Source organism: Myiozetetes cayanensis, unplaced genomic scaffold (genome assembly GCF_022539395.1).
Source record: "Myiozetetes cayanensis isolate MyiCay16 unplaced genomic scaffold, myiCay2020 scf21, whole genome shotgun sequence".
Taxonomy (NCBI): Eukaryota; Metazoa; Chordata; class Aves; order Passeriformes; family Tyrannidae; genus Myiozetetes; species Myiozetetes cayanensis.
Window position 1 is genome coordinate 11,616,453 of NW_026087423.1, and position 15,164 is coordinate 11,631,616.

General features: G+C 39.2%; 1 protein-coding gene across 1 annotated transcript in view; it reads left to right on the top strand.

Moving 5' to 3' along the window:
* Window positions 1-14,875, top strand: part of SFSWAP (splicing factor SWAP) — a 28,748-nt gene extending 13,873 nt beyond the window's left edge. The window contains 7 exon segments of the mRNA XM_050318674.1: window positions 1,304-1,537; window positions 2,318-2,508; window positions 9,839-10,104; window positions 11,447-11,572; window positions 13,441-13,611; window positions 14,180-14,252; window positions 14,744-14,875. Coding sequence (XP_050174631.1) covers window positions 1,304-1,537; window positions 2,318-2,508; window positions 9,839-10,104; window positions 11,447-11,572; window positions 13,441-13,611; window positions 14,180-14,252; window positions 14,744-14,809 — 1,127 coding nt within the window. The 3' untranslated portion in view covers window positions 14,810-14,875.
* Window positions 14,876-15,164: the final 289 nt, after the last annotated feature.

The following is a 15,164-nucleotide window of genomic DNA, read 5'->3' on the forward strand; positions in this document are numbered from 1 at the left end:
ATCAAAAAGGGACTGAAATAAGTAATTTGATTGCTTTCATATTTCTTTCTTATCAGACTCTCAGGTATTTATGGTGTGACAGAATAAATTGTTTTACTTCAGTTTTGTGCTGCGTTGAAGGCTTTCATCACTGACCCCAGCAGAATCTTATTTTTGTCATTTTGAACTTGACAGTTAAAGGCTCTGTGCAAGAAAGAAGTCATTTGTTGGGAATAAAAGCAGTGGTCTGATTTGAAATCATACATATGGAGGAAGTACTTTAGGCCTGTTGCTCAGTCTTCCTGTGTTGGACATCAGTCATGGTGGAAAAAAAGACCCCTTTTCATGTCTAAGTGGAATGTTTTTCCTTTTCCAGTTGTAGCAGCAGGGGGACAGAATGGGAAGATTCTCTGGAAGAGAGAACTGATATCTGGGAACTGATTTCCTGGCCTATCAGGAAAAGATACCTTAAAAATTCCCCTTTTTTGCAGTAAAAACTAGAAAATTAAATCTTTTAACTAGAACTGGAAGCCATTGGGGAAAAAACAACACAGAGAAATCACTCTTGACCTGTGTTCCCATGGATGGAAGCTGCTTTCCTGCCACCTCACTTAGTTGTTTGTTTCTTGTGTTATTAATAAAAGGCAAACTGGAGCCTGTGCTTTAATAATAGTAATCTGCTCAAATTCTGAGGATGGAATATAACCAGTGAGTCATTTCATGACAGTCGCGCTCCTATAAATATTTATTTTCATTTCCTTTAATATGGTACAAATACCACTTTATTGTAACCTAAATACAGGACTTGGCTGCGAGACAGACATAACATTGGCACTAGATTTTTCTTCTGCCTCTGAGGAAGTAAAATCCTTTTTAGGATTTGTTTTGCCACATGAAAAGGTTGGAAAATCGCTGTTATCTCTTCTCTTGGAATGCTCGAGTTCTCTGTTTCTGAGCATATTTCCTGCATGCAGAATAACCTAAGTGAAAGCATATATTTTATAGACCTTGGTATGTAATTTAATGACTGTATTTAAATCTTATAGGATATGTATGCAAAAGGCATCCTGAGGAACATACACATTGCAGCAGACCATATGGCAGTAGGTTGCTTTGCTTGAAATGTGTGAGAGATTCCATTCTTTATTCATAGAAGTTTCATTTTGCATAAACGGGTTAGAAATTAAGGCTGTATTTTTTTTCAGGTCTGTACACGACAAACCAAGTTTCCAGCGTTTATTTAAAACCAAATTTGTTTAAAAAAAAAAGAAAAAAATGCTTGTGTTGTCTAATGATGTGTGAATTCTCCCCCATTCATTCACAGCATCGTTTGCTCCAATAAGCTTTGCAATCAAGGCCAAAGAAAACGACCTCCTTCCTTTGGAGAAAAACCGGGTTAAATTAGATGATGACAGCGATGAGGAGGAAGAGGAGGGAAAGGAAGGCCAAGAGAATGCAAACAGTGCTTCAAACCACACCCCAGCAGTTACCACCCCTTGTGCTGCTCCAGAAGAGAAGAAACCTCAGCTTACACAGGAGGAGCTGGAAGCTAAACAAGGTATTCCATGTGGCACTGGAAACGAAATGAAGCATCGAGTCCTTCAGGGAGGCTGCAGAACTGTCATGGGAATGTGTGACTTTTTAGTGTGTTGAATCTTTTCTGTCTGATATTAACAGGAATCAGAGTTCTTCTACCACAGTTTCCTCCTTATTGTTAAGGATTGAATCTTCATCTAAAAATCAAGCTTTTAACGGACTGGTGTCGAGTGCTTTGCCCTAATGCCTGATCTTTCTGAATTTTGTTTTAGTTTTCCATTACAACCTTCAGTAAAACACTAACCTTTTGGTTTCCAGATTGCATTAACAGAGCCAAGCAAAAGCATATCTTGTTTCTCATTTTCTTCAGAGAACAATGGATTGCTTCAAGCTGTTTTTCAGTTATATAGCACTCTCATATAGACAAATATCACCTGGTTGATGTTTTGCTACTCTGATAATGCAATGCCATTAAGTCTTTGTGTGGGTTTTTCTTGTTGCTGTATAAGGGCAGAAGGGTATGCTGTGTGAATTTGAATGAAAAGATGTTTTAAAGGAATCAAATTTCCCCCATTCGAGATTTTTTTTAACTTTAAAAGTTTTTACTTCCCCTGTACTGCTCTTCATCAAGCAAATGATGTATATCTATGAATTAAGGTGCTTGGAATTTCCTAATTTCAATGTGATGTGTCCTTATCGTGTCGGTGAATGGATGCATTAGAAAGGGCTGAGAATGGCTGGAGAGGCTGTTTGCTGGTTTGTGATCTTTGTTTCTCACTCTGTGTTTAATTGTCTTTCCTAGCAAAGCAGAAACTAGAGGACAGATTAGCAGCTGCTGCAAGGGAGAAGCTTGCCCAGGCTTCCAAAGAATCCAAGGAGAAGCAGCTGCAAGCAGAGCGCAAAAGGAAAGCTGCGCTGTTCTTGCAGACCCTGAAAAACCCTCTGGCAGAGGCAGAGACTGAGAAAATGGAGGAGAATTCCTTCAGTAACGAGGTAAGCAGGAAATAAGTTTCTCTTTTCCATAAAGCTGGCAGAAAACTTCCCTCTGCAGTGTGAATCTGACAGCGTGTTATGGATGTGACTGAAGACATGGAAGGGGTTCTAAATGGGGAGAAATTTGAATTTTAAACACTGTTAATCTTCTTCAGGTATCTTACTTATGTCTCTCATCTGTCATTAAAGAACTGGTAGGGGAATGTGCTGCACAAATTCTGAGGTCAGTTAGGCAGGTACACAAAGGAAAAGGACCTTCCACATTTTAACTCTGTACTAGTGGTCTGTGTATTAGAGTGCTCACCTTTCAGGAGTGTTGGGTATCAGTTGTGATACCTCTTTAATGTATATGTTGATGATTTTGATGCATGTTGCAAATACAAACATTACTGGAAAGTAGAACCTCAGTTCCCTGGAGTTTGGAATTGCATTGCTTCCAGGAAAGCCAGTAAAACAAAGAATCCAGTTGCACTAATCAAGCCAAGTGTCATCTCTGGATACTGATAGAAAATTTTAGATATTGATTGTGACAGACTGGTTGCAAGGATGATGACATGGATTTCCATCATTTTCTTTCCCACAGCAAGAATTCCAGTACCTAACAAATAATAATTTCCCAGTTCTTGATTTCTTTTCCAAATAAATCATGGATTACCCCTGAAAACACTCTCAAGAGAACAACTGAAAGGGACATACCTGCAGTTTAGATGATCCATATCAGCACAGAGTAGCAGATGTAAGAATTATGTGTGGTCACATCCCAAAAGAGATCCTGCTTGGGTCTCTCATTGCTCCTGCTGACCAATTTTCCCTGACACAAGTTATATTCTCAGTTACAGACCGAAGAGTGAATGCAAAGAGACAGTGACAATGCAAAACTCCCCAGACTTGCAGTTCTGCTCCCCTTCTCAAGGGAATTTACCAAGGACAGATATTTCTAAGCTAAGGTTCTTTTGATATTTTTCTTTAAGAGAATGCCTGAAATAACCAGTGACAGCTGACTCTTTTTCAGAAGAGCAGGTGAATGTTCTTGCTCACATCTGAACTTACTGAAGTTCTAAGCTGAACTTACTAAAAAGCAAGTGAACTTCTCAACAAAAAAACACACCCTTTCCCACTTCTCAGAAAGCTGTTTTTCTAGAAACTTCTTTTTCCTTCTCCCTCATACGTACAGTTTCAGAGAAGGCATCTATTTTTTTCTTACACAAAAAATTCCAGTGTATTTGAGAATTTTAAAATAACCTGTTTCACTGCTTCTCACCAATAGAAATGGTTTGGAGGTGCTTTCTTTATTAAATGGTATTTAGAATTTCAGTCCTGTATTTAAATGTTTCCGTTGTGATGTGACCTTGCCCTTTTAAAATAAAATTGGCTGTTGCATTGGGAGTGCCAGTCCTGTTTCAATGAACAGTCTAAAATGCCATCATGTCTTGGGAAGTAATATTCCAAAGTGTGGTTTGCTTATGTAGATATATGCATATGGATTTTTGCATATAAAAGCTTATTTTGGAACGTGAATGTTTTCCAAGCTGTTGTTCCATTTGCCGTGTTTGAAAAAGCTTCCACCTCCATTCATTCCAAACAATCTGCCTTTTGCCCTCCTTGCCTGCTTTTGCCTCTTTGTAACAGCCCATTTGGAGTTAAGGAATTGTGCTGGGGAAAGATGAGTGAAATCATATTGCAGGATTGTTAACCTCTGTTTTATATACCCTGAGAGTCCAGAAAGCAGCTTCATGATGTCTGAATCAGCTTGTAAATAAACATGTACCACTGGTTTGGGTTTTTTGGAAGCTTTTTCAGTTGTGTTTCAGAAACAAGATGCATTTGAAAACGCTCATTGCAGAAGTAACAAGAGGGTGACTACAGTGGCTGTAATAAAAAGGAAATTGGGTAAAAAGGTGAGAGAGAAAGAAGTGTAAAATCAGTTTTGTAGTTTGGCCAGTGGAACTAGTTGGGGAAATTAAATCAGAAAATTAATTAACCTGAAAAGAGAGGAACAAATTAAATATTTGCATCCACCAAAGATGTCACTCTATTGTATTTCATCTCCTGTTTTTGTGGAAGGAGCATCCGATGAGGAATCCAGGAAACAAAAGGTTGGTATGCACTGGTCCTACAGTTAATGGAGTGGTGTGATTTTTGTAGCTTAAAATGTGTCTCAGAAACTGAGTAAGGACCGAGATGTACAATAAAGAGTGAAGAGGAGTTGAGAATGTCCATGGGAGGAGCATTTTTTCCATGACATTGCCCCAGCCTAATAGCTGTGTAAAAACTAGTAATGCTCTTTATGTGTACACACAGTGCACATTGGTGCTGAGAATCTGCTTATCACACTGTGCAGAAATGCATTAAATGTGCAAAGCTTTTGTGACCTCTCTCACATTTTCCTGATACCTTGTATCTCATGAAAGAAAGGCTGGTACTGAGTATACATTATATCTTTGAAAGAAATCCATTCTTCTAACTGCAGGTAAAGGACAGTCAATACCACACAGCAGAGCACTTTTAAACTGGTTTGGCTTCAGCTGAATCTTTAAAATAGTCAGTTCTACATTTTCCATAGCTGAATTATTTCTTATATATGGTTTCCTGTTTTTCTAGAAGTGAAATGAAGCAAGAGAAACAAAAAGGCTGAAAAATGAGCTGGAGCAGTGAAGCAGCACAGCTTTTCACAAATGGCTCCTCTCTGTTCTTGCATGCATTATTACAGCAGTACAGTGGTGCAGAATATTTCCTCAAACCTGTACTTGGAAAACGTGGAGCTTTAGCTCAGTTTGCCCAGCTGATCAACTCCCAGTGACCTTGTGGCTGGTGAAGTTTGGGCCCTTTTTTGAGGACGTGGGTAAACAGCGACCGGGTGACACTTCCCTGCTTGTGTTTACGTGGATCATTCACGGACACTCTTCTGTGACAGGAAAATCACACCAAGTGGCACATCTGCTGGTGTCACTGAAGAGGAGCTGCTGTCACTCTGCAGTGAGAGCAGCTTCCTTGTCCTCCAACAGAAGCAGATTGTATTTCCAACTACTGCAGTTCTAGACACGCCAAGCTGGAGTACTCCAGGTTAGCTGGAGTGCTGCATTGAACTGCTTTTTTCATTTTAAAACAAATGAGGGAAGGTGTTTCAGAATCTGAAATGCAAATATCATTCAAAATTATTAAAATTAATTTACAGTTTTAAAACTAAGATGATATTTGTGTATCCTTGGTAGTAGGCCTTGGCATGGATTATCCTGCTAATCTCTCATATTTAGTCCTGTGTCAGGGCTGATAGTGCTTTGATAGGCTTGTAAGACAGTTGGTCATACCCAACTGTTACCTGTATAAACCTTCGAGTCCAATTTAAACAAGAAGAGAAATCCACAGTCATAACACTGCAAAGTCAGACAAGCACCTGATTTGAAAGTGACGGTATTTTAATGCCTTGTCCCAAATGTCATCTGTTGTTGTGCCTCTGAACATAAAGATTCTGTGGCACAAAGCAAAACTTTCCTTCTTTTGGCTTTTTCATCTTCTCTGTTTTGAAGCCCTGTTTTATCATTTGTTTCTTTAGATGGCTTGTCCTTACTTTTGTCCTGTATGTAACAATTTTCTTTTTTTTTTCCTGTGGAAAGAAGTCTGTTTACGAGTGAAATACAAGTGTGCCATGTTTAAAAATGAGATGCTCCTCTAGTTCTGTCAAGCAGAACAGGGCAATCAACGACTGCAGACAGTGCATGTCTCTCACACTGATTGCTGTAGTTGATCCTACTTTTTTAGCAGTGGACTGCAGATGCTGCTGCATTCCTCTCTTTGGAAAAATAATGGGAACACCATTCTCTGTTTGCCTGTTTTCTTTATGTTAATTTTTGAGCAAAATGAAATTGTCTAATGAAAACCATCCAATAAGTACTTAAAGAAAAAATGCTCGAGGATATTTCAGAACCTTTACTTCTTTTTTTTTTTTTCAGAATCTATAGGTATCTATATCTTCTGTTTAGCATGAAAGGGGAGGATGGGTTTGCTTGCTTGTAAATCTATCTGTCTGAAAAAATGAGATAAAGGAAAAACATAAAATGTCACATACTAATGTGGCATTTGGGGGGTAGATAACTTGATGGCATTTGGAAATTCTTTTTATTGCAGTAACCCTACCACCAAAAACTACCTGAGAGTTGTAATTCCTCATGGTATAAATTCTTTAATCATCATTTAACAGGGAGAAAAAGGTAAATATCAGGATCTGCCATTTTAATTAAGATAGGTGAGGAGTTAAGAATGTTTATGTGTTGATTTTTAGTCTTCAGAGCACTCGAGATACAAAAGCATATATTGATCCATGCAGCAAACTGATTCACAGCCACCAATTTCTTTACAGTTGGCCCTTCAAAATCGAGGGTGCCAAATTTTGTCTGCTTTTGAGGACCTTACCATGGTCAGTGTACTGTCAATAGCTGGGTTTCAGTGCAGCACCTTAACCCTGATGGAACTGTTGAGTCTTTGAGGATTGAATTTGTTCTACAGGAAATATTTTTATCTCTTCTGTTTAATAATTTTGGGCCAGTTAATTGAGACTAGGACTGACAGACTTCTAAAAAGATGTAATTGCTTACTTTATTGCTCAGAGCAATGAATACAAAACTTAGTACACTCCCATTTTCTGGTGGACAGTTGCTTATTAATTCTCAGTCAGAGAATACTTCACTGTAAGCTCTGGGGAACCTGCAGTAAAAAAAGATACAGTGGTAGAAAAGAATCTGGAGTATTTTCAGATTTTACTAAAGTAAAAGAACTGTTATTAACTCTTTCAGTTCTGATGTAATATAGGATTCAAATTACTGAAAAAGAAGTATTAGCCAATTATAGCAGTGTTAGTAATGTTATCGACAATGCTCTTTGCCAGTTGGTTTTGTTTGAATATACTGGTGTTTTGTTCTGTTGCAATGAGCACATTTTGGTTCACTTCTAATTTTGGCTTTGTGTATTGATTAAGTACTGTAACCCCAGAATAACTAATGTGTGTTCTGGGCTTATGAATACTGCAAATATGCAAATGACTTGTAATGAACTGAAGTGCTCGTTTCTGTTCTCATATAGCTATAAATTCTCCTTATTACAGAGCTCTTTCCTAAGCCATTCCTGCTAAACAAGAGTTGTTGAATCATCTTTTAGCATTATTTTAGTCAGACTTGCTTCAGTCATGCAAATAAAATGCTGAAGAACAACTCTGCCAGTGAATTTGTCTGTCACTGTAGCATTTAGTAATGGCCCAGAAAAATGTGCTGTTACCCAAAATGGACAGACAAGTGAGATTCAGTGAATGCTATCTGAACATTTGCAGTTTAACTTCTTAGAAGAGCTCTCAAAAAATGTCAATCTCTTACCCCTTGAGATGCATAATAAAATTCATCAGGTAACCAGTTTGTTTCCGTGCTTTCCAAAACTCTTCTAATGAGCTGCGAATTGGCAGAGCCTGCTCAGTAAAGCAGAGTGTTCCTGCCTTTTGGAAATGCTTTTGTGCTTCATGTGATTTTTTTTCTTTTTTTCATTTTTCAAAAGTTATCTTTTGCTGCATCATGCCTTCAATTTTAGTTCCCATTACCTTATTTTGCCTGGATGAGGTTCCACAAGAGAAAATACAAACCACTGACAACGCTGTCTCTTTGCCAGACGCTCCAGACAGTCTATTTTCTTTCCAAATATTTTTACTCACCGGCATTATTTATACACTTAGAAACTTGCTTTGTGGCCTAGCAACTTGCTGACGTGCTTTCACTGCCTCTCTCTCCTGCTCTGATGGTGAATCAGGTCCTTTTGCTGGTGCTTTTTAGTTTGAAGGCAACCAGAGTTGTCCCTGAAGGAAGCAGCCCTTTTGTTCCGGTGATCCTGTTGTTGTGACCTGACAATTGTCACCGCAGCTCCTGGACACAGTGATGAAGGAGGGGGACTTCTCCCTGTGTGTCACCTGTTGAATTTCACTGCAGAACCAAAAGTAAATGTGTCACTCATTTATACCTCTGCCGAAAAGGGAGTTAATGAGAGCTTGTGTTTTATGCGGCCAAATGAACTCGGGCACCGAAAACCTTTGGGATTTCCTTCCCTCTCTTGTTTTCCTCTTAACTCTACTTTGCCTACAGCTATTTTGTTTCAAGCTATTAGAGGTGTCTACTTCAAGGCAAACTGGGCTATTACATATTCAGGAGTGTTCAAAGCAAAGGATCAGGTGCTGTATAAAGAGCTGAATAACATTGTCAGGGAACAAAAGTCAGCAGCGGTGGCCTCTTAGGAAACTGAAGTTTTGGAGAGGAGGTGTCTGCAGTTACATGTGGAATATGTGAAAGTGGAAATGGGCCTCTGGTAAACCAGTCACTCAAATGATCATGCTGTAAAATGTTTCTGATCTTTGAAGCAAACTACCTTAGTACTGCTTTACTGCTGGTTTTGTGAGTATTGTGACAGCAGTTATTACAGCACAGAGAAGTGTCCTGGCTCTGTAATGTGAAGCAGAGCTGGCTTTTTGATTATTCAAATGTGGCCAGTTATTGCCATGATGTATTCATGGTGGGAGAAGGGCAAAAAGAAAGGAACAGATCACCTGTTTCTAATTTGCTTATTTCAGGTTTTAACGTGTTATTTTTTATTCCAGTCATGGTAAGTATCCTTGTATCAAACGGTGAAAGTGTCAGAGCAGGTGGAGCAGAAATTATGACAGAGGGAAACTGATTTCTCCAGTTGCCTTGAAACGGCAGCTGGGGGAATGACAGGCTTTGAAATGAGGAGCATATCTGTAGTGCCTGACTTGAATTGTTCTAAACAAGGTATTGAGCAGAACTCTCCGGGGTACCAGCTGATAATTTGAAAATGTCTCGGGGTGGTTTTGCTTAACCTCCTGCAGTTGGAATTCCTCACTTGATCATTAACTGTGCGTGGAGCTGGTTTGTCTTTGAGATTAATAATTTTTGTGATCTTCCCAAACCCTTTATATTCAAAACATTTGTTTTGCAGAGTTCAGAAAGAAAACTTAACTTCGAATGTCAGTAGTTCCTGATTGCATTTTCAGGTTCATCCTTTTAAATAAAAGATATCTGATAGCACCCACTTTTTAGAACACATTTCTTCTGAAAACTAAAGACGCAAACTTCAGAACTATGTCCTAGTTAAGCTGACAGTCTTAGCATGCATACACCAACTTGCATATGTATCTTTGGGGAACTGCACAGGCCTCTGGTACATTCTGCTAGATAGATGTTTTTGAAGATGTCAGCCTTATTTATGCACCCTTTACATAATCCCCATGAAGCACGACTGACTTGCAAAGTGAACACTGTTCTTTGTTTACCTTTGATTCCAGACTGTCAATAGTATACCATGTCCTGTGACTGCAGTCAGAACTTTACCCACCTTGGAAGTCAAACAGGCAGAAAGGCCTTCAAGCAGAAGCAGAGATCCTCCCAGGGATGAAGAAAAGGAGAAGAAAAGGAAAAAACACAAGAAAAGATCTCGGTCGAGATCTCGATCGCCATTCAAGTATCACTCATCATCTAAGTCCAGATCCAGGTCACACTCAAAAGCAAAGCACTCACTTCCCACTGCCTACAGAACTGTCAGGCATTCAAGGTGTGTTTGGAGGCCAAACGTGTTCTTTGTGCTCAAAAATACTGTTTATGTTCTTTATGTTTGGCTATACATCTCTTTAAAACTTTTGGCTATCAATTGGCTAACAGTCTTTTTTGGTATATATCTCTTTAAAATATCTTTGCACTAAGAAGTGCAAAGATATTTTAAAGAGATATATACCAAAATATGCATAGGCATTGATACAATCACCCTGAAGACAATAAATAAATATCATCAACTGTGGCAGGTCTTGGAAAACATTTTTAATGAAATAACGAATCGTTAATTTCTAATTACAGAGTGTAGACTTGTTCAATAAATGCTTCTTCACTCTAGTCTGTAAAATACTTGGTGATAATATGTAGGAATGAGATGATAGCAAGAAGAGAACTTGGATAATAAATTTGTGGCTGTTGCTGGAGGAAAATAAGTAGACAGTATTAAGATGGGGAATAGAGAACTGAGTGGTTGAACATCAAAGCTCAGAAGGAAACAAAGCAGTTGGGTGGCATGTGAAAAAATATGATGGATGAATTGGAGGAGAGATATGACAGGAATTCAAGAAGGGTGAAAGCAGAGTTGATGAGGGAGAGACCACAAGAATGTAACCCAGTTAACTCTGTATTTAATGATTAATGGGATTAAATGCACTGTATTGATTATCCAGCTATAAGATGATATGCATTGTGTTACATTGATACTGTTAATTCCATCTCAGCTATTTGGATTTAGGCACCTCTAAAGTTTGCTATCTGTAAAATTTGTCACATCTGAATGCCCTGCCACAGAGCAGTCATTGGGGTCAGTAGGATGTGGAATTGTGCACTGCCTTCCCTTTGTGGCCATGCCTCTGGCACATGTTCCTTCCTGAAAAACAACTGCCAGCCCCCAGTGGCAGTGTGCCAAAATTTCTCATTTTGTATTTTCGTTGTGCTTTCCTTGTTTGTTTAACTGCACTAACAGGAGCAGGTGTTGACACGTTACAACCTTTTGGGTCACGCTAGATCTTTGTTACCACAAAAGGTGGCTGGACTAAAGGAAAACTTTTCCATTAACTAATACAGAAGTTGTCATTACAGACAATACCGAAAAAATAACTCCTTTTTTTTAACCTCCCTGTTGGGAGTGAAAAGCAGTGGGTAACTTCATCTTAAAATGTCTTGGATGGACAAGAAATTTTTATGCAGCTGACAAGTCCTGGAGACTTAATACCCCTTGCTGGTATAAAATAGGCATTTGAAAGGTGTTATACTTGCATTTGGTGACAGCACAATCCCACTGAGGTAGAAGGAATGAAATAAGTGACAAAAAGCAAACCTTTGAGTGTCTCTTCTGTGCTCAGGTCACGATCCAGGTCTCCCAGGAGAAGGGCTCACAGCCCCGAGAGGCGGCGGGAGGAGAGGAGCGTCCCCACAGCCTATCGGATCAGCAACAGCCCCGGCAACAGCAGGAAACGGCCCCGCTCCAAGTGAGTGTGCCCAGGCCTGGAGAGGGCTGGCACCTGGCACACTGAAACACTGCCTGGTGTGCTGTACACTCCCCAGCTACAACTTACCTTTCTATGTTCTGGGCCTTCAGTTTGATAGAAAAAAAACTTCTGTGCAGATAAATGTAGTAATAGAAGCTCTTGTCCTTCTTCCCTGTTCCTGCATGTGTTTGAACACCAGATGTACAACCACACTGGTGAATGTTGATAAACTGCTGCCTCCTGGCCAGGGGAGTTCAGGTTCTGCTTGGAATGTTGTATTTCCCTCCTGTTGGGTCATTTTCTCGTGGTGTGCTCGTGCAAGCTCTGTGGCCTGCACTGGTCATAGTGCAAGTGTGATGTCAGCTTTCTTGATATCACATCAGCACAAATCAGGGCAACTGCGATTTAGCAAACAGTTTGATTTACATTTTGCAGTTATTTTACTGACAGAGTGGAATGTGAGGTATGAATCGAGGTACCTCTTTTGAGAGCACAATGCATATAGTCTGTTTTAACCTATTATTACCAAAAAGCCACTTTGTCTTTAAATCCTTTCTGCATATCTCTTGTGGAATGAGAAGCAAAGAGATCACTTTCAGCTTTATTAAAAAATTCCTATTGTTTCTTAAGATAACTTTCCATCTCTTGACAGCCTCTAATTAATTGATGTGTGGTAGGTATAATTGAAAACTTCATGAGTATACTTCTGTGATTTAGTTTTTAACATTCATCAGTTGAAGATAATAGAGGTTTCTGTGGAATTCAGTATGCAAATTTGGTTAAGCAGAAAAGATAGGGAAGCTTAAAATGTTTCTCTTCCTATAAACACTCACAGGAATTATTTTCACAGCCCTGTGCTATTTTTAATGCAGTGTTGGTGTGTCTCCCGCTTGACCATTCAGCATTTTAAATCATAAATTATTTTTAGAATTATTTCACTCCGAGTTGTAAAAGAAAGGAACAAATAATGTGATACTTAAAGGATGGCTTAAAGTTTTACAGTGTTTTTAAGATGTTCTAGAAGCTTCAACACCGTTCTTCTGAATAGACTTCTGGCAGTTACACACTAGAGAGAGATCCCACAATGAGGCATTGCCTAACTCTAATTAAGGCATTTCTCTAGTTATTATAGTAATATCAATACTGGCATGTAAATCATACAGACATAAGTTCATAACCAGGTAAAAAATTTTGATAGTTCTGTTTTTAATATATTACTAATTGAATTATCTTCAAGCTTCATATTGCCTGGGAGGTGAGTACCTCTGTTCCCTTCCTGTCAATAATGAACACATCAGGTGCCCATCAGTCCTTTGTTTTGGCTCTTGTAGTGACAAATATTTGTGTATCCGATTTCCAAGTTGCAAACATTTTGCACTTGAGCCGTCTTGCCAGGTCCAGGTTGGTTTGAGTGCAGTACAGCAGGTTGTTGATAATTCTGAGCCTGTGGCTTGTTGCATTGCAGATGGATCACAAGGAAAGGAGTAATTTCTTTTCCAAACCAAACAAACCATGAATTTGCCTTGTACATGTTTTACACAGCTGTGCTTCCGTGGTTTTCTATTTATGAGCTGGGAAAATTGTCAAACAGTGGCCAGTAATTCCTGTGTACCCCTGAAGCAGCATTCCAAGTGCGAACCTCAGGAGCTGGTAGTTGCCTAATGTGATATGTTAAAAGGAGCTTCTGAGAAAGTATTTTGCACAATTATAGAAGTGCAGCACTGGAGTAAGGCTGATGCTTGCTGAATGCAGGAGAATATCCTGAGGAAGAGGGCTACATCATCTTTCACAAGTGTGAAAAGTATCTCCAGCTGAGCCAGTGTAATATTGCTCTAAATATCCCTCAATAAAATATCTTCTTCCCACAGAAGTCCCCATGAAAAGAAGAAGAAGAGGCGGTCTAGATCACGTACCAAATCCAGAGCCAGGTCTCCCTCACCATCCATGTCACCAGGCAAACCATCCACACACAAAAATTCCGCACATTCAACCAGTGTCTCTCCTGTGGAGAGCAGGGAATCCAGCCAGGAACGCTCCAGGTACCGTGCTCTGTGACCCTGCAGTGCTCGGGTCTCTTCACTGGGAGTGTGTCCTTTGGCCAGACTTGGTGAGGAGCAATCTGTGTGTGCCTGTCAAAAGTGGAAGGCACTGGGAGCACAGCACTGTGTGCATCAGTCTGATGAAGATCTTGGATCTCTGTTGCCAAGTGGAGTAAACATCTCTACGTGCTCTTCCAGTAAAACTGGTGCAGAAAATTCTGCAACCTCATTCCGAGTCAGAAATTGGAAACTTGCACTAAATGGGGTGACTCTTTGAAGTAGAACTTTAATGGAGTGGTTTGAATTGTAATGCATGCACAAGACTCATAATTAAATTATTTCTACAGAATATAGAACAGTCTTGTAAAAAAATTCCCAGGCTGCTCCTCAGATGTGCCTGATCAGTTGTACAAGTGATTCTTCTGATTTATGGCTTCTAGTTGATTGAGAGAGCTGTTGACTTAACATGTGAGAAAGATGTAAAATAAAACCCAAAATTGTGGTGGTGAGTGAAATGCATTTTTAAAACACTTGCTCTAAATTTCTAATTCTAGTTTTATTTTTTTAGGGGAGTTTCTCAGGAAAAAGATGGCCAAATCTCTTCAGCAATTGTGTCTTCAGTGCAGAGTAAAATCACTCAGGTACAAGTAGACAAATTCAGAATAATGTCACTGTCATCTGTGAAAATGCCTCTGCTGTGTAAATTTTTGGTTCAGATTTACAAAGCAAGCAAAAAAGCTTTCTATTGTAGAGTAATTGTGACATTCACTCTCCATCTCTCTTTTCACTTCTTTTTCCTTTTTTAAGCCTTCAGTGGTTAGTTGTGTGCTCATTACAGGAGGGTTTTTTTTTTAAGATTGCTTTCCCTTTCAGTTGATGTGATTTCTGTGTTTTGTTGTGTAGAAACTGCTCTAAATATTTATGCAGAGCACTTTGTAGCGTTGTGGTAAATCCCAACTTCAGTTGCTGTCACAGGAGCTTTCTCCAGATTACTTCACTCCTTTAGCCTGGGGACTGTTTTAACATTTAATGATCACAAATCCAGGTTTTCAGTGTGACTGGAACATGAACTACCCCTTCCTTGCAGGTTTAGCTCAGACACCACTGATCATTTTCCTTCTGTTTTCTGCAGGATCTTATGGCCAAAGTGAGAGCAATGCTTGCAGCTTCCAAAAACATCCAAACTAGTGCCTCCTGAGACCTGTTGAACTGACCATCAAGAAATTGTGTGACAAAAGAACAATTGGGAAAAAAAAAACAAAAACTGCCTCATCTCAAATGTACAGCTGAGCTTGGCTCACCTGGTTCACAACTCGTCTGATTTATCAGAACTCGAGGAGCTAAAACCTATCTTTGTGTACAGAAGCATCTCCTTGAAATTTCATGGGATTTTTTTCAGGCAGAATATCTTTGGAAAGTTTTTGGTTTTTGTAAATTGATTTTTTTGACTAATTCTTCAGTAACATTTTATGATCAGCAGTCTATATGTGTATATTTGTAAATACTATGTTTCTGTGAAAAGTATTACACAATAATAAAGAAGGAAACATCTT